The 23734-nt window shown below is 40.2% G+C and overlaps 1 protein-coding gene across 3 annotated transcripts in view; it reads right to left on the bottom strand.

Annotated features, from left to right (window-relative positions):
* Positions 1 to 316: 316 nt before the first annotated feature.
* Positions 317 to 23734, bottom strand: part of GNG2 (G protein subunit gamma 2) — a 106226-nt gene continuing 82808 nt past the window's right edge. For all 3 annotated transcript variants that reach the window (XM_053670078.1, XM_037155629.2, XM_037155630.2), the window contains 2 exons: positions 19143 to 19258; positions 317 to 3480 (listed from right to left, as the gene is read on the bottom strand). In XM_053670078.1, coding sequence (XP_053526053.1) covers positions 3352 to 3480; positions 19143 to 19229 — 216 coding nt within the window. In that variant the 5' untranslated portion in view covers positions 19230 to 19258 and the 3' untranslated portion in view covers positions 317 to 3351. The remainder of the gene's footprint in view (positions 3481 to 19142; positions 19259 to 23734) is intronic.

Consider the following 23734-nt stretch of genomic DNA (forward strand, 5'->3'; position numbering starts at 1 on the left):
CCCCAGTGGCATACCCACAGCGTGTTAGAGTACAATGCAGCTCCTCTGTCTCCACGGCCGAGCCTGCCAGAGCCCTGGGGGTGCCCCTGTCATTCCCTCTATGCCCACCCCTGTACCTGAGATGTGCGTGGGGACCAGAGAGAAAGGTTTGTGTAGAGCTTCATAGGAGTTTTTTCCTTCCTTGGGCACCTCTATTAGCAAAACCCTAGAAAATCAATGAATTCCCATTTCCACCTGATGTGTCATCAACCTCCCCAAATTAATAGTGGGGGAGGTGGTCCATGGCCCTCCACAGTAAGACCGACTGCATATGAAGTGAGTCTGAAAATTCCATTTATTAAAACAAATGAATGGTCCACGTGGGGTGAAACTGTGCACATCACATTCAGGTCTTCCTGCTTTAACATTTCTGTATTTCTTCTCTCCGAAAGACACTTTGATAGGCCTTATATAGGAACAATACGAACAGTTTGGGGGCTGGGAAAACAATGCATATATGTTACAACTCGCCATTGCTAGGAGCAGCTAGAAACAAATAATTTTTAAAAAGAGAGAGAGTACAAAAATTCCTTCACACAGCATGCTTGATTCTCAAGATTCCATTAGTGAGTAAGTGTATGAAGAAATGGTTTCTGTTTTTCCTTGGTAAGCAATCTCTTGCCAATATTGTTAGCAAATTAGCCTCAGATCAACGTACTTATTTACAAACTCTGATTTAAATAGAACAGTATTTGTTTTAAAAATTGAAAAAAACTGGAGTTACTATTGAGAATGCAATTTTTAAAAATATGAAGGTTATTGTTATTATTTAACTAACTCTATGTCAGATTTCATTACCACTCAATACATTATACACAGAAATTAGGGACTTTAGTAATTAAAATAAGTTTCCCCTTTAAGATAAAATTATGCTGGTGAAAATGGTTGTTGAATCTCTAAAAGAATTAAAACTTTTTAGAGGCATAAGTAATCATAAAAGATTTTTCCCCTTCATAAGTAAAACTATCAACAAGCTAAACTCATATAAAGACCCTTGTATTATAATTCCATACTGTAGAACATGAAATTATGAAAAAGCCAAAACATTTTTCTTAAACTTAAATCAGATGGGCTGCATGGTTACTACCTTCTTTGTTCTTTTACAAAAAAAGTCACATGAAGTTTGGAACCTCCTTAATTTTTAGTCACCAGAGCTGTATTGTGATGCTTCCTGAAGTTTTAATTCCATTTTCATTGTCCCAAAGATGTAGATTAACAGGAAAATATAGTCTTCTGAGAAAAATAAGTAGTGTGGATCATGCAAGTCATCAGGGCCTTATAATGATGCCTTTAATCGCCACCAGAGTGCTTATTCATGGCTGTTTTTACGTGACCACGTTTGATTCATATTTTGGCTCATATAAAAATGGACATGGTTTTAGCTGAGTCCACAGCATCGCCAAGCTGATGGTACAACAGTGTAGTTCAATACATGCTCTGCCTTGGTTTTTCCCTAAGTCTCATCTGTGTCCTACTGACTATAACAAAATCCCAAAGTTTGAACGGGAGTATCCGGTTATAGAAGTGCATTCCTTTCTTTCACAAATATTTGAGTATTCTCCTTGCTTTACCCCAGATGTGAGCTTTAATTGGATGCATTTATTCTTCTACCCACATGCCCATAAACAGGGACTAAGGAAAATATTTACCAAGTCTGTTTCATAATCTGTCTTGGCATATTAAGTTTTTTTGTCTTTTGCTTTAAAAAAATTGGGGGTAAGGAAAGAGAGGAAAATAAAATTAATTTGGAAATGGCCTTTTGAAGCCAACAAGATCTGATAAAGGTTTCCAGTGCCTCCCATCACCGGCGGAGACTAGAGCTGCCGTGAAAAGTCACTGTCCATGAGTGTCACCTCTTGGGAAGGGAGGGCTCTCTCTTCCCAAGGAAGTTGTAAATAAAGTCTGAGAGACTCTAACAAACAAGATGGAGAACGAAAACAGAGGAAAGATTCTAGTGGAAAAATAAGTGAATGACACACAAAGACCATCTCAGTGGAAAAAAGAGCCCGGCCCCCTCTGGTGGAGGGGCCCCTGGGGGCCACGCCTGCCCCCTTCTCCCAGGCAGGCGAATGGCTGGGATTCTGAGAATGAGTTTTCTCTGGTGCCATGGGTTCATTTCTCCTGATACTTGGAAAAAAAATAACAAAATAAAAACCAAAAACAAACAAACAAAAAAAGGGGCCACATTTTTCTTAAGAGCACAGAGAGTTCTTTCAATCTAGAATTTACGTGATTTGGGGAAAGGCGGAATCTACTCTTTGCGACAAAAGCACCTCCCTGCTCACGGTGGGGCCTTACGTCTCCTGCTTGGTGGTACCTGTGAGGCACGAACCCCAGATAAAACCCAAATGCTTTGGATTCTGGAAATCACGTTGAAGAGGCATTTACACCACTGATAACTAAGAGGTATTTTAGGCATGGCTAAGGCGCTGAAGTAATCTCAATCTTCAAGATACTGAGTTTTTTCCTTCCCAGCTTCTTTTCTCTATCATTCCTTTTTCAATCTCTATAGTAAAACAACAAAACTTCTGAATGGATGTAACATAGGGACATGTTCATGCAAGAGTACTCGAAAACTGTCACAAATATATGAAAGCACCAGTCACAACACATGATTTACTTTTACTTGCGGAATCAAAGCTATCATGTACAAATATTAGGAATAGCGGCAAGAGAACACAGACAACCGGCATTGTTTTTGTTACTACCATGAGGATAAACCACGGGGAACGTCTCCCTAAACATTTTGGGTGCTCATCCTTGGAGTTCAGTCTCAGAGACAAGTCCAGCCCTATCTCTGTACTATTCTAATGGGGTGGGGTAGAGAGGGAGGGCCAGGAAGGAAGGGAAAACGAAGGCACAAAGACTAGACATCAATGCCATTAAACCAAACCGCAGTTACACTGGACAACTCAGCTGATCAAAGGGTATTCTAAAGGCAATATTCATTCCAAAAAGGTCATACATATCTTAGCTCAGTACAGTGGTCTGTTTGAATTTTTATTTTTTAAATACGAAGCGGAAACAGAAGGTTTGGGGAGGGATAGCAGAAAAGGAATGACTCGGATTTTATCTTTACGTAGTCCCCTCCTCCAGGCAGTTCTGCAGGTATCAGAGCTCTGAACTCAGGGTGTGGATTGACTTTCATTTTCATAAAGGGGACCAGTTCTTTAAACATGCATAGCCTGGAGTTCCCAGGATGGTTCTCCTCCCTCTATTTAAATGCTGTGGACTAGAAAGGTGCCCACTTTGCTAAAAACTCTACATCAGTGTCCCAGGAGCCCTGAGGCTCTTCAGGCTCCTCTTGAAGACTTAAAGGATGGCACAGAAAAACTTCTTCTCCCTAAATGGGTTCTCTGACGCCGGAACAGGGGTCAGAAGGGGGTCTTCCTTGGCATGAGCTTCACAGTAGGCCATCAAGTCTGCAGCCGCCTTGGACACCTGGAAAGGAAGACAACAACCGAAACTTTAGGTGAAGCCTCCATGCAGGTGCAGTCGGTCAAGGCCCAGGCTCTGGTGTCCAACTTCCCTTGAGAATGCATGTTCAAATCCTAACCCCACCACTTACTAGCTCAAGTGAGAGTGAAGCAAGATACTTAACCTCCATCTGCAAATAAGGGAGTTGAAGGTCTTGATGTCACAGGATTGCTGCAAGCAGGTCCGGGACCAGGACCAGGGTGAGGGGCATAGGCACTTGGGGCATAAAAGTGAAGGAGATGCACGTAGTCGGGGTCTTGTAAGTATCAGCTCTGCATCTGTACAACCCTGAGAGGGTTATCCAATGCATTGGCATTTAATTGTTCATAGTGTTCTCTTATGATCCTTTTTACATGGTATTTGTGTGCTGTCAGTTGTAATCTCTCTTCTTTCATTTGATTTTACTTACTTGAATCTGTCTTTTATTAGTCTAGCTAAAGGTTTGTCCATTTTGTTTATGTTTTCAAAAATGAGCTCTTTGTTTCATTGATCTTTTGTATTTTTTCTGGGTTCTGTTTCATTGGTTTCTGCTCTGACCTTTGTTATTTCTGTTCTATTTGCTAGTTGTGTACATACTCTGTTTTTTAAAAGTTTCTGAAGGTACAAAGTTAGATTATTTTATATATTTTTTTCCTTAATGTTGGCATTTATCGCTGTAAACTTTCCTCTTTGAACTGCTTTTGCTGCATACATACATTTTGGTATATTGTTTACCCCTTTTTGTTTGTTTCAAGATATTTTTTTATTTCCCTTTTTATTTCTTCTTGATCCACTGGCTGGTTGCTCAGGAGTGTATTGTTTAATTTCCACATACTTGTGGATTTTCCAGTTTTTCTCCAGTTACTGATTGCTAGTTTCATACCACTGTGGTTAGAAAAGATTCTTGGTATGATTTCAACCTTCTCTAATTTGCTAAGACTTTTTTTGGTGATCTATTATTTAACCTATCCTGGAGGATGTTTCATGTGCACTTGAGAAGAATGTGCATTCTGCCACTGTTGGATTAGATGTTCTATGTATGTTCGTTAGGTTCATTTGCTCTAATGAATAGTGAAGGTGAAGTCCAACATTCCTCTAATTTTCTGTCTGGGTACCTGTCCAAAGTTAAAAGTGGGGTACTTAAGTCCCACACTATTATGGTATTGTTGTCTATTTTCTCCTTTAGGTCTGTAAATATTTGCTAAATATGTTTAGGTGCTCCAATATTGGGTACATACATATTTATGATTGTTAGATCCTCTTGATGATGAACTGACCCTTTTATGATTATACAATCACCTTGTCTCTTGTTACAGTTTTTGGCTTAAAGTCTCACTCTTTAATAGACATTATATTGCTTCTAAATACTTTTACCGTGTTTCTATTTTGTTCCAGAGATTAACTTAAGTTTTCTCTTTTGATCTACATAATAATCTTGAGGTAGAAATTGTTACCCTCCTTTTAAAAATGAAAAATTAAGGCTCCACACTCTTCATTTGTCATATAGCAAAGTATACAGCAGAAAAAGAACTTGAACCCTTATGTTTTGCCATTAAGCCACAGCCACCCACACACAAACTACTCAGATGCAGGGCTAGTTCTAAAGGTTGATTAAAACTCCTTGTGCATCTTTATGAAATGCTACTATGACAGAATGAAAGGAAACAGCCTGTTCTTGTTTTAGGTCCTCTAAATAAAAGCAAAGGACAGACTTTCAGAATCTTGATGACCTTTTTTTGTGCCTTTCATGGTTTGATCCATAGTCATTATTGCACCAAACAGGAGCTTAGCTGAGACTGGACAACAGTAATATCTGAGACTCACTTGTCAAGACGAGATCCAGCACCATCATCACTCATTTGCAATGCTCACACACAAATATGTGGCAGGGGTTCTCAAAATCTCATTGTGAAACAGGAAAGTGTCATTCTGGGAAAAATTAATTGCTAAGAATTTCTAATTTCTTCTATTAGAACACTTGATTCTTGATTTCCTTCTCAAAACATATTATGTGTTTTACCTTGTTTCCTTAACTAGATTATAATCTTCTGTGGGTGAGTCAAAAACACTGCCAGCATCCTCGCAGCAATTAAAATAACTGCTTATTTTTACCTGTCCTTGCTGTATGTGTCAGGGCTGTACTAACCACTTTACAGTATCTCCTCTAATTCCTACAACAATATTATTGGTCATGCTATTATTACCTCATCTTTAGCATATGAACTCGAGGCTTCATTAGGTGTTGGCCCTCCATCTCACAGCCCATGAGAGGCCGAGTCCCGGGTCTCTGTGGGCCCGACTTAATCTTTATGAATGCGCTCCCTTCCTAGCCCGTGGCTGTCCTCCTTGTTGCTTACCTTCCGATGATTCACAGCAGTAGTCTGCCTGGCAAATCTCGCTTTCTGATGATTCCTTTGAACATTTTGCACACAGTTTCTCTTACATTTTACGACCCTAGATCCACTTTCTCCATAACGATTCCCCCAATGACTCTAGGTAGTCTCTCCCTTTACTATCCCACTGATTCTTCCCAAATATCTCCAATGTGTCCTCTATTGTCATCTCCATGACTATTCCCCTGGTTCAGGCCTCCACCTTTTCCTCCATGATTACTGAAATAACCTCGTGGGTTAAAAATTCCCAAGGGATCTGCTGCAGACTGAATGTGTCTCCCCAAAATCATATGTTGAAATGTTAATCACTGGTGTGATGGTGTCTGGAGGTAGGGGTCTTTGGGAGGTGATTACGTCATGAAAGCAGAGCCCCTGTGAATACGATTAGTGGTCTCATAAAAGAAGCCCCGGAGAGCTTCGTTGCCTCTTCCGCCATGTAAAGTCATAGTGAGAACACAGCCTTCTACACCAGGCAGCAGGCCCTCGTCAGACACCAAGGGTGCCAACACCCCGACCGAGGAATTCTAGCTCCTGGAACTGTGAGAAATAAATTTCTACTGTTCATACGCCACGTAGTATATGGTATTGGGTCACAGCAGCTCAAATGGACTAACACAGGTTCCATGGGTAGAATTCAGGGGTAGTCTATGAACTTCAGTGATTAAAAATAATGACATCTTTATTTTCACTAACCTCAGTGAAAATTTAGCTTTTCTTTCCATTATAGATGTAAACAGCACACTACAGGAGCGGTTTCTGTGACTTAGTTGCCAATACAAATGAGGTATTTTCTCTTGTTAGTTATTGCAAACATCTCAGCATTTCGTTCATGTTCACCCACTTTATAATTATAGACCCATGACTAGATCCTATTATATAATCAGTTAATAAAGGAGTACACACATATATAACTAGATCATAAGTATTTTCCTAACAAATATATTTTTAAAGATTTTATTTATTCCTAGAGAGAGGGGAAGGGAGGGAGAAACAAAGGGAGAGAAACATCCATGTGTGGTCACCTCCCACACGGCCCCAACCGGGGACCCAGCCTGCAACCTAGGCATGTGCCCCAACTAAGAATTGAACTGGCGACCCCCCCACTTTGCAGCCCATACCCAATCCACTGAGCCACAGCAGCTGGGGCTTCCAAAAATATTTTGATAAACCATATTTCAACATAATTAGTTTCCTTTGTCAGTTAAAAACATTATTCTGAGAAAGGAACCATATTCTTCAACAGACAGCCAAACAGGTTTAGGGCACAAAGAAATGTTGAAGAATCTTGGTTTTAAATAATTTTTCTTTCATAACTGTGCCAGGAGTAGTATTCCCCATATGCAGCTAGAAAGAGATTTTAAAAATGTACAATGGCCCGTATCACTCCCCTATTTAAACCACTCAATAGCTTCCCACTGCAGCTGGCAGAACGCCAAAACATCATGAACGCCCCGTGGTCTTGCCTGCACTGCGCCTGCCCGCTGCTGCGATTCTGCGTTGTGGTCTCTACTCCCCACACGGGCCTCCTCCAATTTTGCCAAACTTTTCAGTTCTTTTCTGCCTTAGAGCTTCACATATACAACTTCCTGAAACATTCTTCTCCCCATCACCCCAGCAGGCTGGCTCTTTCTTTTCCTTCAGGAGTCAGCTGAAATGTTGCCTCTCTGTAGAGTCCTCACAGAACATTTAGTCCCATAATGACTTTCCCCATTATTCTTGCTCAGAGCACCCCGCTCTGTTCCTTCATAGAAAAACACTTATCACAGTACATAATTAGGATCATTTTCTCTCTCTCTCTCTCTTTTTTTTTTTTTTTGATATACATCTTTCAGTGCTGTGCTCTCTGACAGCAGGGACCAAGTTTGCCTTACTCACCACTGTGTAATTGGTGCCTGGCATATAGTAGACATGCAAATAACTGCCAAAACAGTTCTCAAACATTATCTTATTCAACAAGTATTTCATTAAGGTAATATTTACCGAAAATCTAATATGCCTGACACAGTCTAGAGGCCTGGAATTAGGGACCAAAATTCACAAAGACTCCTGTCCTTGTGGAACTGATGTAGTATCGTACACTTCCCATTCTGATTCTGATGGAGTCGCAGAGATCAACAAAGCCTTCCTGCTGGAACTTAAAAATTTGACAAAATATATGAAAACATGTTTTTAAGTGTTAGATAGCAGGCAGTAAAAGACAGTGATCCCTGAGAGAATGGAGACGAGATAAGCATAGCTGCCTGAAAGGGTTTCCGGGCCACAGCACAGGTGGGGAGTACCCAAAGAGCTCCGAAGTGTCCCCGGGGTGAGGTGACAGTGACAGGGGAGAGAGATCTGGCGTGCGCGTTGAGGGCAGGGGTGAGCACTCACACTCTGGATGCCTTCAGAGGCCTCCTTTGAGTCTTCAGCTGAATACTGCTTAAGCACATTTGTGGAAGACAACGGCTTGAAGCTGTGCAAAGAATTTCAGAAAGGATCATATCAAACAACCCCTGGTGAATCCATAGGGCCCAAATAATTTGTGTCTCCACTGGTCAGAGTAGAAAAACCTCACAACAAATTGGGGATTGAGTAGAGTCCTTAGAAGTGACTGGTACCTTCTAAAGGTTTCAGTAGTGGTACCAAAGAGGCCTAGGTTAAAGGCTGTTAAAGACTCCCCTATCAAAGTTTAAAAGTAAGCCTTGAAAAAGTCAAAATGTTTCGAAGTAACTCATAATGTTTCTAAGTAACTTAACTGCAACACAGTGCAAAATTAAAACATTTAAAGAACTAAAAAAAAAAACTTCAGCATACCACAAGATAAAGTCCACAATGTATAAAATAAACACAACAACAGGAAAAAACAGGCATGAATTAAGTAGGAAAAAGATTTCTCCTATAATGAGGAGAAAGAATTAATCCAAAAAAGACAGAATGGACACCATGAAAAAATTAGTAAAGATAATATTAAAATAGCTGTTGTATATATTGTCCATACAATCAAAAATATAAAGGAAGCAAAAATGATAAAAACAGACATGGAAGATCTTAAAAAGACATGGATCAAACATCTGGAGATGAAAAATACGCTAGATGAAATCAACGTCCAATTAGATGCTACAGGAGAAGAAATGAGTAAACTTGAAGGCAACAAAGGGAACTCTCCAAAGTGAAGCAGAGAGAAAACAGGCTAAAAATAAACAGCACACACTGAGCAAGGAGACAACTTGAAGTGATCCCATTTGTGTAGTTGAAGTATGTGAGGGAGAGGAGAAAGATGATGGGTAGGGGGAAGAGAAAAATATTTGAATGCATAAAGGAGGAAAATTTTTGAAATTTGATGAAAACTACAAACCTCACAGTCTCAAGTAACTCAACAAACCCCAGATGAAGAAACATGGATCAAACTACTCCAAAGCACAGCGTAATCCAATTGCTTACACAGTACTTGAGTGGGAGAATGAAGAAAACAAAATAAAACATAAAACATTGCTAGACGTAATATTAGAAGGTACGAAGTTTTACAAAAGTAAAGTAAATAAAAGTAAAGTCGGGTAAAAGGGACTGAGAGTGCATGTATTTGGGGAGGATGGTGAGGAGCCGGTGATAGGGCGTGAACTGCGGGAACACATCCTTGATCAGGGAGATGACACAGGCAAGTGAAGAAATTTACTTCTGATAACAGCAAGGATCTCCCAAATCAACAATCGCTAAAACCCCACTATCCAGCAGCCTCACTGAACCAGACTAGGGCTAAGAACTAGGGAGTAAGGGGAAGGGGACACCAGACAGTCCCCAAAGAGGTCACTAGAATGTGATGTTAGTCTCAAAATCAACCAAAACAAAAAAAGAAACCTTCTCTAGGCAGCCACCCTGACAGCTCTGAGAAGAAGCAATTTTCTCTAAGGATAAAAGCCCGACCTAAGAGTTTAAACAGTTTGCTGGGATATAGGTCTGTCTTCATTACACCCTGAAATTGAGACACCTCAAATTATGTAATTCCACCCAAGTCTATCTTTTGAGACACATCTTAAAAATGATGTTGCAAAGTGCTTGCAAGCCATCAGGCAAAGAATTAAGCACTGACAGGCTGCCATTGACTGTGCAGGTGGGAAGTCGCCTGTGCATTAAGAGGAGCGTCATTCAATCACTCCTTCAGCTGAATTCATTAACGGAGCCATCCAGGTTGACAACTCTAATTTGTTGCTTATAAGAATTTCAAAGATCACACTTGGATGGAGGCTGGAAAATGGAATGTTATACTGAACAGTGAACATTGTCTGTCACAGGCCTGGCAACGTAGCTGAGGGCAAAAGAAATCACAGAACCTCTGGGATGAGATCACAGAATCTTCACACTAGGAGAGAATGGTCTGACGTTTGTTTAGAAATACCTTTCACTAAGGTCAACAGTGCTGGCCACTTAAAAGCTTTCGTTTTCTTTGAATCATCAACGTGTAGCTCAAGTAAAGGATAATTTACACACCTAGCTTAAGCACTGGTAAATGCAGAAGAAGCCTGGGTTTTGTTATGCCTTGGGATTCTACTGAAAACATGGGAGGTCCCACAGAGAGCAAGCTCACTAATGCAGGGAATGAAGAGCAGCGAGTCACCGCGGTGCCAGCGTCACCGTGCAGCCACACCTCACTGCTGGTGCCCACAGGTGAGTCTCGTGGTCTTTCCACCGTGACTGTGAGGAGCATTGGGCTCAAACTTTGATTAGGATCCTAGAGACATTATAATTGTATAGAGAAATATCTACTATTTTTACTTATAAGATAATGTGTGAGTATTGTTTTTAAAATTTTATTTATTTTGTAAGAGAGAAGGGAAGGGAGGAAGAAAGAGAGGGGAGAGAAACATCAGTTGGTTGCCCTTCGCACACCCCCTCAACCAGGCACCTGGCCCATAACCCAGGCCCATGTTCTGACTGGGAATCGAACTGGTAACCCTTTGGTTCACAGGTTGGCACTCAGGCTACTGAGCCACACCAGCCAGGGTTGAATATTCTAAGTAAGCTTTCCCTTTCCACTCCTCCAAGGTGATATTAAATTGATGGTACATATCAATAGGATATTTTTAAAAGGAAATAGAAAATAATTAATTTTAGAAACAATAGTCATCAAGAAAAAGTACCTTGTATTTAATGGACTCTGTTTAATCAGAGAAGAAAGGTAGTCAACATTGTCATCCAAAATAATTCCATTTTCTAAGAGGGGAGACATCATCTGGCCTGAACACAAGACTGTTACGAAAACATCATCTCCCAGACACTTCAAACCATGAAGGCTTCATTCACAGCAGCACCACTTTCCCCGCTGCAGGTGCAATGCATCAGGCTAAGCAGTTGCAGTGCATCAGGCTAAGCACATACTTGGTGCTTAACAAATATCTGTTAACATTGAAAACGTTTTATCAGACCTCATAAAAATAAAGGTTTATGTTCAGTTATTAATCTACACTTGAATTAAATTTTTCAATTTTTGCTTCCTTTTCAGTAAAACAAATGAATTAGAACTGGCCATCTCTGAACAGTCCTTTTCTCTATTAGTCCTTTGCTATACTATACTACGCCAACTTTATTATCCCTGAAAATACTCTCAATTGGCCTACGAAGGTGCTTGAATCTCATTCTGTCTAAGAGATTAAACACAAACCTGTTTAGGAAAGAAATGTTAAAACTTTCAACTCAATGCTGGAAAAATACTTGAAAAGTCCCAAACCTAGGATGTATGTGCCCTCTCTAGTGACAAGTATGATGACTAACTGGCCCGCTTCTCAGTACAGCTTTCTGTGACGTTCAATTCCAATCTATCAGGAGCCAATCATCAGAAAGATGATTTAATCATTAGAAACATTTGTGTTTGGTTAAATAATTCATACATATTTTCCAGTTATGAAAAATCAACCTGTTCTTTTTATGTTGAACTATTTTTTAAAAAAGATATACTATAAATGCTGCCTCATTATAAACACACAAATGTCATGGTATGTTTTACTTACCCGTAAAGTGATCAATTCTGACCTTCTTTTCTTTATTTCATTAAAATTTCCCCTATCACCATACTTTCATTTGGCCAATTACCTTATTTCTGGAATTTCCCAAACCATAAATATAATTAGCAATGTCACGTAGAATAGTTCCTAATGTTTTTTCATATGACACTCTCAGTACATGAACTTAAAGCTATTCACTAAAAAAGTGTTTCCTGACTGCCTACACACCTCAGCACCATGAAGGATGCAAAGAAGTAAATAACATGGTCTTTGGCTTTGAGGTCTGTCTGGAAAAAGTTCAGCCATTATTAATGCAACGAGAACAGTTGAGCAACATTGATGAAAACTGGCAGCCAAGGGTGTGGACTGAAATGTGCATGGTGAACAGGAACAAGGTCACTGTACTAGTCAGTGGGGGTGGTAGACGCCATTGAGTGAGCACATGTACTGTGTGGCTGTTGCATTCCAAATGACTGAGTGAGTAGAGCAATGAATCTGCATCACATTTTGCATTAAGCTTGAACATTCCTCTGTGAAAACTATTTGGATGATTTAGAAGGCTGCAGCTACAAGCAGCTGGTGACTGGTGGCTTCATCATGACAATGTGCCCGCCCAGGCATCAACTCTTGTGCGGAGAATCTTTTGGTGAAACATCAGATCACCCAGATGACTCAGCCCCACTACAGCCCAGATTTGGCACCCTGTGACTTCTGGCTTTTCCCCAAACTAATCACTTTCCCTTTGAAACGGAAGAGATTTCAGACCATCGATGAGATTCAGGAAAATACAACAGGACATCTGATGGTGATTGGGAGAACTGTGTGAGGTCCCAAGGTGCCTCACTTGAAGGGGACTGAGGCATCATCGGTCTATGTACAATGTTTCTTGTATCTTGTATCTTCTTTGATAAATGTCTCTATGTTTCATATTACATGGCTGGATACCTTCTGGACAGACCTCAAATAGTCTTGTTGGAAAAATTTATCTGATGAGGGTAACATTAGCAAATTAATTAGTAAATATGGTCGAAATGAAAAAAAGAAGATTCATGGACATGTGAGGATTTGAGCTGACCCCTAACAGAGGCATAAGGTTTGGATAGCGTTTTAGATTATTCAGGCTGCTACAACAGAATATCATAGACTGGGTGACTTACAGACGACAGAATTTACTTCTCATAGTTCTGGAGGTGGGGAAATCCAAGATCAAGGTGCTGGCAGATTTGGTGTCTGGTGAGGGCCTGCTTTGTGGTTCACAGATGGCGCTCTTACTGCTGTGTCCTCTCATGGTAGAAGAGGCAAGGCCTCTCCCTGGGGTCTCTTTTATAAAAGTACACTAATTGCTCTTACTACCTAATAACCTCCAAAGGCCCCACCTCCAGATACTATCACGTTGAAGGTTAGGATTTCAACATACAAATTTTTGTGGGGGACACAACCCAGTCTATAATCGATAGAGAAAGAATGAGGGAAAGGGTGTTCTCAATGAGGGACCTGAATAACCAAAGAGGTGGAAATTTGCACAGCATATTCTTGGGATGGTGTACAGACCCAGTTAGAAAGGTCTATTGAGAACATTTGGGAGAAATAAATTTGACATTTTTATGTGGGGTCAATTTATGGAGCACCCAATTATTAAAGACACAATCATTTCACCTACTCTCCTGGCCTTGGCTTTCTTTTGCTCTTACATCTACATTGTCTTTCTGATATGACAATGGCCTCTGTCAAAGAACATTTTTTCAGCTTACAGTGATTCTCTCCCCTCCGTAAATATGTATCCACTTTCCATCCATGTGGATGGGTTAATTCCTAAGAGCCATGTTTGTACAATGTGGTTCGGTTCTAATGTCAGTGGATTGTAGCTGCAGATGGCTCATTCTTGCTAGGACAGAGATGCTACTCTAGTAATATGGCGTTGAGACTAAAAGGGATTGAATCAATCTATCTCTTCATGGAGCTGGAACTGTGCCATGTGATCCTGGTAGCCATGGGAAGCCATCTTGTGTCTTTCATGTGAAACCAGTAGCTGAGAAATCTATTCTTTCCCAGAAAAGAAAGAGGCAGACAACAGAGGGAAACAGAGACGCGTCGCAGAACACCCACAGTTCCCGACGGCCTTCCAATTCTCCCGTCCACTGCTTACCCAGCTACACTTCTGCTCTTGGACTCTGAGACACTATCTCTTACAGTCAATCCCCTCCTTCTGCTTAAGCAAGTGTGGGGTTAGGTTCCTATTATTAGAAACCCAAAGACTCCTAATATAGTGATGAATAAATAGATTTACTGAGGTCCTGCTGTCCTTCACTCTTCTGCACGCTCTCTCAACTTGTACTCTCGGGACAAGGTTTCTTTCATTCGCCTTAGTGTGAGTGTACTGCTGTTCCACATATCTGAGTGTCCCAGTCTCCACTGCACCCTCTCTGCCCCTCCCCCCAGAACACTGTCCAGCTTCTTTGATTTTACTTTCTGCCCCTGGATGAAATGCTAACAAACACAGAAAAAGTTGGGAGTATAATGTATCTATGCCTGAGGCTTAGGAATAGATAATGGGTTCCATAGGCCAAATATCCCAGGGTCTATGATGTGCAGGGATTGGAGACAAAATGGTTTAAAAATGAAAATGCTACTCAGATTCTTTTATGGTAGGGCTACTTTATGCTGCCTAAATTATTCAGGAGGCCACATGAGAGAGAAGGCCATTCCCTGCTTAAAAGACCCTCTGCAGCTCCAGGGCCAGCAGTGGCCCCTTACTCCCTGTTCCTTGTGGCCTCAGCTGCAGTAGGCTGTGCCAGATGTGCACAAAGCCACTGCTTTCAGAAATGATGACCTGAAGGTCACTACTCTGACTAGAAAAGCACAACCTGGGATGTTTAGAGAAAAGCCCATTCCTGCTGAGAGCATCATGCATGAAAAACAGGTACAGCTACTTATTTTCTGTACCTGTAGCATAGACAGTAGATAGAAAATAGAAGGGGGGGCAAGAATAGCATGGGAAATATAGAATCTAAAGGACTTGAGACACATGGTCATAAACTAAAGGGGGGTAATGGTGGGGATGGGGGGGTAGGGTGGAGGGGAATGAAAGGGGGAATAGAACAACTGTAACAACATAATCAATAAAAAAATAAAAATTAAAAAAAAAAGAAAAACAGGTACAGAAGCCTGAATGCTCAGAAGCCTTGAAGGGACCTCTAAAGGCAGATAACCAAGCCCTAAACCAGCTAGCTGACAACTGTGTCAACACAGCCACAGTTTTATCCAGCAGCTAAACTAAAAATAATGTGACACTTCACCACAGCATGCCTGCCTGGCTCCAATGTGCAGAACAAATGCTGAAATACAGGCTGCTGCTGTATTTGCAACAATGAAGGTCTAATAACATCGAGAGGGATTCCAAGATTTGAATAAAAGATCACCTAAGAAGGCAACTCCTTGGTGCTCAGTTGATTAGACTGATGCTCTTTTTAATAGTGATTTATTTGGTATCTTTAGAAGTCGTATACAAAGGGAATCAGGGTGTGCTGTTGGCTTCTTTCTGATGGTATTTGGTAATGATGCTCCTTGGATGTCTTATTGGCATCATTGCTAAATCTTGCTCATACCTTGAGTAATCCCTCGTTAGACAAGGAGATCCTTGAGGGCAAGAATTACATCTTCATCTTTATTCATCTCTATATCTCTAGTACCTAAAGAGGTCTGGCAGTTTATAAATCTCTCAGAAAAATATTTACTAGGTAAATGAATTAATGAGCAACTCAAGAGACAGCAAAAATCTAACTTTAGGAGGAGTTTCTGGGAAAGTTTCTCAAAGGATATAGTGATTGGTCTGAATGTTCAAGGAACTGTAAATTCACTGGAGTTGGTAAAACAGAAAGGCAGAGAGGATGACAGTGAATGCTCCAAGCATTTTAAAGTCCCCTCAAGGGAATTAAGTGGTTTGGTATAACGTGGGCAAAAGAAAGGGCATAAAGCTTAAAGATGGGCAGGGTCCAGAAGGACCTTGCATACTCTGCTAAAGAATTCAAATTTTGTAATGTGATACACCACACACACAAAAAAGAAGTATAAAAATGAAGGATATGATCACATTGGCAGATAAAAAAAACATTTGACACAACCCAACAACTATCTATAACAACTGAGAGGTGAGCAGCAGAGAGATGAGGGAACATACCTCAACATAATAAAGGCCATCTATGACAATGCCACAGCTAATATCATACACAACAGTGAAAAGCTAAAAGCTTTTTCTTTAAGATCAGGAACAAGACAAGGATGTCCACTTTCACCATTTTTATTCAACATAGTAATGGAAGTCCTCACCACAGCAATCAGACAAGAAAAAGGAATAAGAGACATCTGAACTGGAAAGGAAGAAGTAAAACTGCCATTGTCTGTAGATGGTATGTTACTATGTATAGAAAATCCTACAGATTCTACCCCAAACTATTAGAACTAATAAATGAACTCAGTAAGGTAGCAAGGTATAAAATTAATATTCAGAAATTTATTGAATTTTATACACTAATAGAAAGTAATCAGAAAGAGAAATTAAGAAAACAATCCCATTTACAATAAAAAAGAATAAACTACCTAGAAATAAATTTGACCAATAAGGTAAAAGACCTGTACTTAGAAAATTATAAGATATTGAGAAAGGTGAAGGGGATTAAGAAGCATAAATTGAAAGTTACAAACATAGTCACTAATAGATAAAGTGCAAATAGGGAATATAGTCAGTAATATTGTAATAACTATGGATGGTGCCAAATGGGTACTAGAATTATAGAGGTGATCACTTTGTAAGGTACAGGAAAGTCTAATCACTGTTGAATATATCAAATTAATATAATATTGTATATCAACTATTATTGAAAAATACTTTTTTTATCCTCACCTAAGGACATTTATTTTTCATTGCTTTTAGAGAGATAAAGAGAAAGAAACATCGATGTGAGAGAGAAGCATTGATTGGTTGCCTCCTGTATGCACCCAAACTGGGGATTGTATGTACCTGGACTGGGGATCAGGTACTGAGAATTGAACCTGCAAGTTAGGTATGTGCCCTGCCTGGGAATCAAACCGTCAACCTTTTGGTCAGGGGACAATGCTCCAACCAAGTCTACACAGGCCAGAGCAAAAAATAATTTTTTTAAAGAAGAGTTTAAATTTTATTTTACAGGTGATGGCTATCACAAAAAGATTCTCTGAAGGAGAGGAACATAATGAGATTTCTTATAGATATTTTTCTTTGGCAGTAACATGGTGGGTAATTGAGATGGAATTTCGGAGATCAGCTAAAAGCCTTTTGCAGCTAATAGTTCAGGTGAGGAACAATAAAGGTCTGACCTAGGGCTGAAAAGGCTGTATCTGTTTTCTTCCACTGTTACCTTTTCATCACCTCCAACACTCTCACAACTGCCTTCTGGAGCCAGGCCTGAGGGTGGTGAGTAGTAACAGAAAATGCCAATCATTATAGTGCTTCACACTTTTATCTTAACTGGGTCACCCCAAAAGCCAAAGTGGACTTTTCTAGAGGGCCTATGACCAGAAACATGCCCCCCACCAAAAAAACCAGAAAAGCTCTTTCTCAAGCCACGATCCTCAAGCTACCTCACTTCTCCCAGTAATATTATGCCCACCTGCCACAGTGTACTTCTTCAGCAAGGGAGAATACAAGAAGAGGCAAAGAGAAGAGGGGAGAAGAGGCAGGTGGTAAAGGAGCAAAGCAGGTGGTAAAGACCCTTTATCTCATTTGTGAATAAAGATGGATGAAATCTGTTACATGAAGAGTAGAAGCTGTTTGGATCTTGTGGCCTCAGATTTGACAAAGGACACTTGGGTAGATGGAAAAGTATCCATGGACATTTGCTCAGCTTATTTATGGGGAAAGACCAGCTCTCCCCTCGCTCTCCTACACGTATCTGGTGGGAATTAAAAGGAGCTAACCCCTTTCTCTAGGACTGAGGTTCTCAACCTCAGTTATACATTGACATTAACTAATAAAAAGTATACTGATGCCTGAATCATACCCCAAGATATTCTCATTTAATTGGTATAGAATATAGTCTCAGAATTGGTCTGTTTGCAGAATTCCCTGGCTGATCTGAATGTAAAGATGGCTGAGAACCATTGCTCTAGACTAGGGGTCAGTAAAGTTTTCTGTAAAAGGCCAGAGAGTAAATATATTATGCTCTGGGGGCCACAGGGTCCCTGCTGCGATTACCCTACTCTGCTGTTGCAGTGTGAAAGTTAGCCGCAGACAATATGTAAATGAAATTATGAAAACAGGCAGTGGGCTGAATGAGGCTCACAAGACATGATTTACTGACACTTATTCTAGAAGCACACTCCAAGGGAGGCCAGACTGTCCAAGTCACTAGGTCAGGTACAGAGAAAACAGGAAAACTATTCTAGGTCATACAAAAGACATTTGGAAGAATGTTCTAGTTTTTAGTAACATGAGATATGTTTCTGAGCTTGATTTTACAATATGCTTGGATCTTCTGGGAAAGTGAAATTTCGGTAGTTGACAAAATTTCACGTTACCAACCCTGCCGCGGCTATCTGTTACTAATGACACTGTGTAGGTCAACTTCACATTTAAAATCTGACAACAAAGTGTTTGGAGTTAAAGTCTTGGTTCAGTACGCATTAGGCTCTAAGTTAAGGCAAAGCTGTCAGGTTAGAGCAGTGGAAGGAAGAAGGAAGAGAGCAAACTTCCATTAAACCTCCACGCTGTTTGACTTCTTAGAGAGACCATGTGTGATTTTGGATTTTGGATTAAAAATCCAATAAAGTATAATGAAAAAAAATAACTTACAATTGTGAATTAAAGGAAGAGACATTAAAGCTGGACACTTAAACTCTGAAGTTACATCAGGACAGAAAAACATTGAAACCCAAATAAGAAGAGGGTCCTACTAGGTTAAGGGCAGTCAGCTGGGGGACTGCTCCATTTTCTGTGTTCTCCAACCTCCTTGTCTAGCATTCGGTCATGAGCCTATGCTTTATTTCTACTTTGTTTGGTTGTTATTGTTTTGTTTTTAATTCTACATGGATAACTAATTTTAATTTATACTATCATATTATTCTGGAGAAATCTAAAAAAGGCAAAGACATTAGACAAATGAACTTTTGCCCAATCATTAAGTTTCTCTCTCATCATTGCTGGTTTCATTACTCTGTATGGGAAGAGAAGTAAATGATAGGTTGCTGCAAATCATGCTCCTTACAATCAAGGCTGGATGAGCTGCGTGGTTAATGGTATCCTTACCTTTATCCTATCGATGTTGGCTTCCATCTTCAGCTGTTCCACCAGCTTCCTGGCTTGTGCTATGCTGGCAGTGTTGTTGCTGGCCATTGGGGTGCTGGGTGGGCTTTTCAGACACACTAAGTAAGAAAACAAGTAAGAAGAATGCATGAGAGAATCCAGGAGCTGCCAAGTGTGCAGGTTCATCACAACCCAGGGATCCAGCCCTCTGCCTCCTCAATCCAGCACTGCCTCAGATGGTCAGGCAGACTGGAACATGGGTTTGCTTTCCCAACTCCCCCCACCTTTGCCATTTCATCCTTAGTTAGGGGGGAAAGAATGTTACCAAGTCAGTTGTAATAAAATATGCTGCCACGTTAATAGAGCAAGTTATTAAAAATATCAGTTTATAAAATACACTCAAAATAGTAAGGGTGATGGCATATGTTATAACTGCTGTTATTTATTGGGTACTACTACTGTCAGATACTGTGGAAGTGCCCTGGGAGGAAGAGTGAGAGGCAAGCAGAGAGAGGAACAGTAAACTACATAATCCTTTTGGACTAAAAACACCGAGTTTGCCCTGCTCCCTTGACGGATGGGCTCACACGCCAACTTCCCATAATGCTCGCAGCCCAGACCTATTAAACTGGGGAGACCCTGCAGCCAGAGGTGTGGCTTTGCAGTGCCGCTCATCCCACACTGTGTTAACAGTCTGATTGCAATATGGCATTATTCACAACTATTCACTTTACTCACAATTCTTCAGAAACACATCTGTAATGTCCGGGGGGGAGGGGCTGCCCTGTCTGAATCGTTAATTATATCAATGAGTTCACAAGTGGCATTCTAAATTAAGTGTAACAAATTTACTACTTTTTAAAATATGCAAATGGAACATAACTATTTAGAGAGTGGAGCTCTGAACCCACATAGAGTGAGACATGGTTTCTTTGCCACTGGCTCTGCCAGGCACCCTCCTCATCCCTGCCTCCACCCCCTCCCACCTCCTATCCCAATTTTATTTCTCTTCTAATTCTTTCTTGAGCCACGGTCTTACTTTATTCTTGTTGTTCATCTCAGAATGCATCCTATTTTATTTTTGCCCATTTTCCCCGCATTCTGATCTTGCTCCATGCCAAGGCATGAAGGACCATCTGTGTAAATGTGCCCCTTGGGGTCACTGACACCTAATAGTGAAGCAATGGCTGAGAGCTGCAATTTAACTAGTGTGCATGACTCAGAAATGAGAAGCATTAATACACTGCTTCAGTCAACACTGGCTGAATCTCGTTCAGAAGACTTTATATTAAAGTCGTGACTTCTGCTAGCTTTGGGGAATATTTTTAACTAGGGATAAAGTAGGATCATGTTACCATCTAAAAAAAGGAAAGAGGACACATAGAAAACCCAGGGAAGAAAGAATAACTCATAATAAACTCAATATATAATTTTTTTTTACGAAAATCAAAAATTAATTTTTAATTACCAAAAAAGCAAAACACTATAAATTATCTCCTTTGGTTCTTATTTCTTGAAATCTAGTTCTTCACAACAACAACAAAAAATTATGCATAACTCTTTGCAAACAAAGAAGTCCCTTTGCAGAGAGTGCTATTTTACAAAGAATGCTGCAAAATAAGCCACCTTGGCAACATGTACATTATAAACTGGAAGATAAATTAACTGTTGCCTCAATTTATTTTCAAAGGGCTTGGCGATAATATGGGAGGGAAGATGCAAGGGATTTTAAAGCCACAAAGATTTCTGACTCGGCTTTCACATGCTGAAGATCAAGAAACATGGAAAAACAAACATAAAATAAATAAAAGGAGGCTTTAACAACTATGATTTCATCCGCATGGTTAGGAACACAATCATTTCAGCCCTATAGGGAAATTAATTATATGCCCCCGAATCAAACACACATCTAACCACCTTGCAAAACCTCACAGGGACAAGATGGAATACTGACTCATCCATTAGAGTAGCCTAACTCTCCCATTCATCCAAGTTGGAAGTTGGCCGTGATCTTCAAGCCCCTGGACACTGTTCTGTGAAGCTAATGTTTCTTACAAACTAAAATTTGTGAATTCTAGCTGGGCATATTTTAGAGGAGAGATACATTCCCTAGCCTCTCTTACAGCTCAGTCTAGTTAAATGACTAAGTTTTGGCCAGTGGGATATAAGTAGAAGTGTCCTTGATGGAGTGGGGTGTGCCCTTTGCCTCCTCTTCCTCCTGCTGTCCTGGGCGGTGGTCATGCTGACTAGAGAGCTCCATCTTCCATCTCCAGGCTACACTCCAGGGTGATCAGGAAGGGTTAGAGCCACTAGGCCAGCTGTACACTGGTTGCCATCTATGTGAAGAAAAAGCAGCACTTATCTTGTTTCCATCACCATTAAGGGTTTCTCTGCTCTTGGCTGCCAGGTCTTCCATTAACTGAGTAAATAACCCATTATTTTCATTTGCGTATCTAGGACAGTTTATGTCTTGCAATACCAGTTGCTGTTCCCGGGAAAGCTGTGGATGTCCTGAGGAGACTGAGCTAGAAAGTGTATGAATTGTCTATTGCTGCTGTAATATATCACTACAAATTTAGTAGCTTAAACAGTAGAAATTTATTATCCTACAGTGTTGGAGGCCAAGAGTCTGAACTAGGTCTCACTGAAATAGGCTAAATTCTAGGTGTTGCGGGGCTGCGTGCCTTCTGGAGGCTCGAACAAAAAATCTGCTTCTTTTCCTTTTCTAGCTTCTCGAGGCTGCCAACATTCCTTGGCTCTTGGCCTTTTCCCTCATCTTCAAAGCCAGCAAACATACACAGAGTCCTTCTCATGTCATATTACTCTAAATTCTCCTCTATTCCCACACCCCTTTGACTCTCCTCTGCCCCCTCCTTTCACTTAGAAGGATCCAGGTAACTACCTGGGGTCCACCCCGATAATCCAGGATAATCTCCCTATCTTTAGGTCATCTGATTAACAACCTTACTTCCATCTACCAGCTTAATTTCTCTTTCCCATGTACCAACATATTCACAAGTTCCAGAAACAGGGACATGGGCATCTTTGGGGGCCTTTATCTTTCCTTCTGCTTCCATAGAAGGAGACCTCTGTACAGAGAGAGAAGGGAAGTGGGGGCTGAGATGGGAAAAGGAGAGGAATGGGGCAGAATGCAAGTCTAGAAATGTTGGGGAGAGAACATACTTGAAACCTAAACGGACTTAAGAAAAAAAGTTAACATAGGCTTTGATTTGTGCTCCTACTTTTAGGAAGATACATCCTGAATGTTTTCATTTTATCATGTGACCCAACAGAGTCTAGTGCCACTTTTGGAGTCCCTTTGTGCATTTCCCTCTTTTTGACATCCAGCTGCTTTCCCATAGGAGTGACAAAGTCCCCTCCCGAAGACTGAAAACTGTGAAGTCCTAGACCAGTGTTCCAAAGAGGTATGTGTTTTCCTAAAAGGTGGCTATGGTAAGTAAAAAAAGTTGGCTTCTTTTCTAGGCTTGAGGCATTTGGACAAAGCATTTTACATTCACACATGCACACACACACACCCCTCTTTTCATCATATGAAACCAAAACTATATCCAATAAACAATAACTCCCATTCTTTTCTCCCCTCAGCCCCCAAAACAACTATTCTGCTCTCTGTTTCTATGCTTTTGGCTGTTCTAGGGATCTCATAGAGGTAAAATCGTACGGTATTTGTCTTTCCATGACTGGCTTATTTCACTTACCATAATGTCCTCAAGACATTATGGAAATTTTATCCATATTGTAGAATATGTCAAAAAATTTTTTTAAGGCTGAAATATTTCATTTTGTTGATGGGCACTTGGGTCACTTCCATGTTTTAGCTACTGTGAATAACACTTCTATGCACATGGATATATAAATATCTCTTCAAGACTCTACTTTCAGTTCTTTTGGGTATATTCCTAGAATTCAAATTGCTGGATCATATGGTGAAAAGTGAAATCTTTTTCACTTTTTATGGAACAGCCATACTGTTTCCCGCAACAGCTGCACCATTTTACACGCTTAACAAAACGCACCAGGGTTCCAATTTTTCCTTATCTTCACCAACACTTATTATTTTTTTGAAAGTGGTCATTCTAATAAGTGAGAGGTGATTTCTCATTATGGCTTTGATTTTTATTCCCTAATGATTAGTGATATTGAATGTCTTTTCCTTATCAATCATTTGTATACCTTCTGTGCAGAAATGTCTATTCAAATCTTTAGCTCATTTACTTTTTAATTAAAAATATTTTAATTGTATTTTCCATTACCATTTAACTCCCTTATACTCCTCCTACCCCTTGTAATCACTACACTTAGCCCACTTTGAATTTTTTTGTTGTTATAATATTTTTATTACTATCTAGAATATATAGCAGTTCTCTATATATTCCAGATATTAGTCTCTTATCAGATATAGGGTTTGTAAATATTTTTTCCCATTCCATGAACTGCCTTTTCACTATGTTAATAGTGTGCTTCAAAGCACATAAGTTTTTAATTTTCCTTAAGTCCAATTTGTCTTTTGGTTTTTTTGTTGCTTGTGGCTTTGTTGTTATATCCAAGAAATCACTGCTAAGTCCAATGTTGTA

The sequence above is a fragment of the Artibeus jamaicensis genome, unplaced genomic scaffold (genome assembly GCF_021234435.1).
Source record: "Artibeus jamaicensis isolate MK-2021 breed Jamaican fruit bat unplaced genomic scaffold, CSHL_Jam_final contig_548, whole genome shotgun sequence".
NCBI lineage: Eukaryota > Metazoa > Chordata > Mammalia > Chiroptera > Phyllostomidae > Artibeus > Artibeus jamaicensis.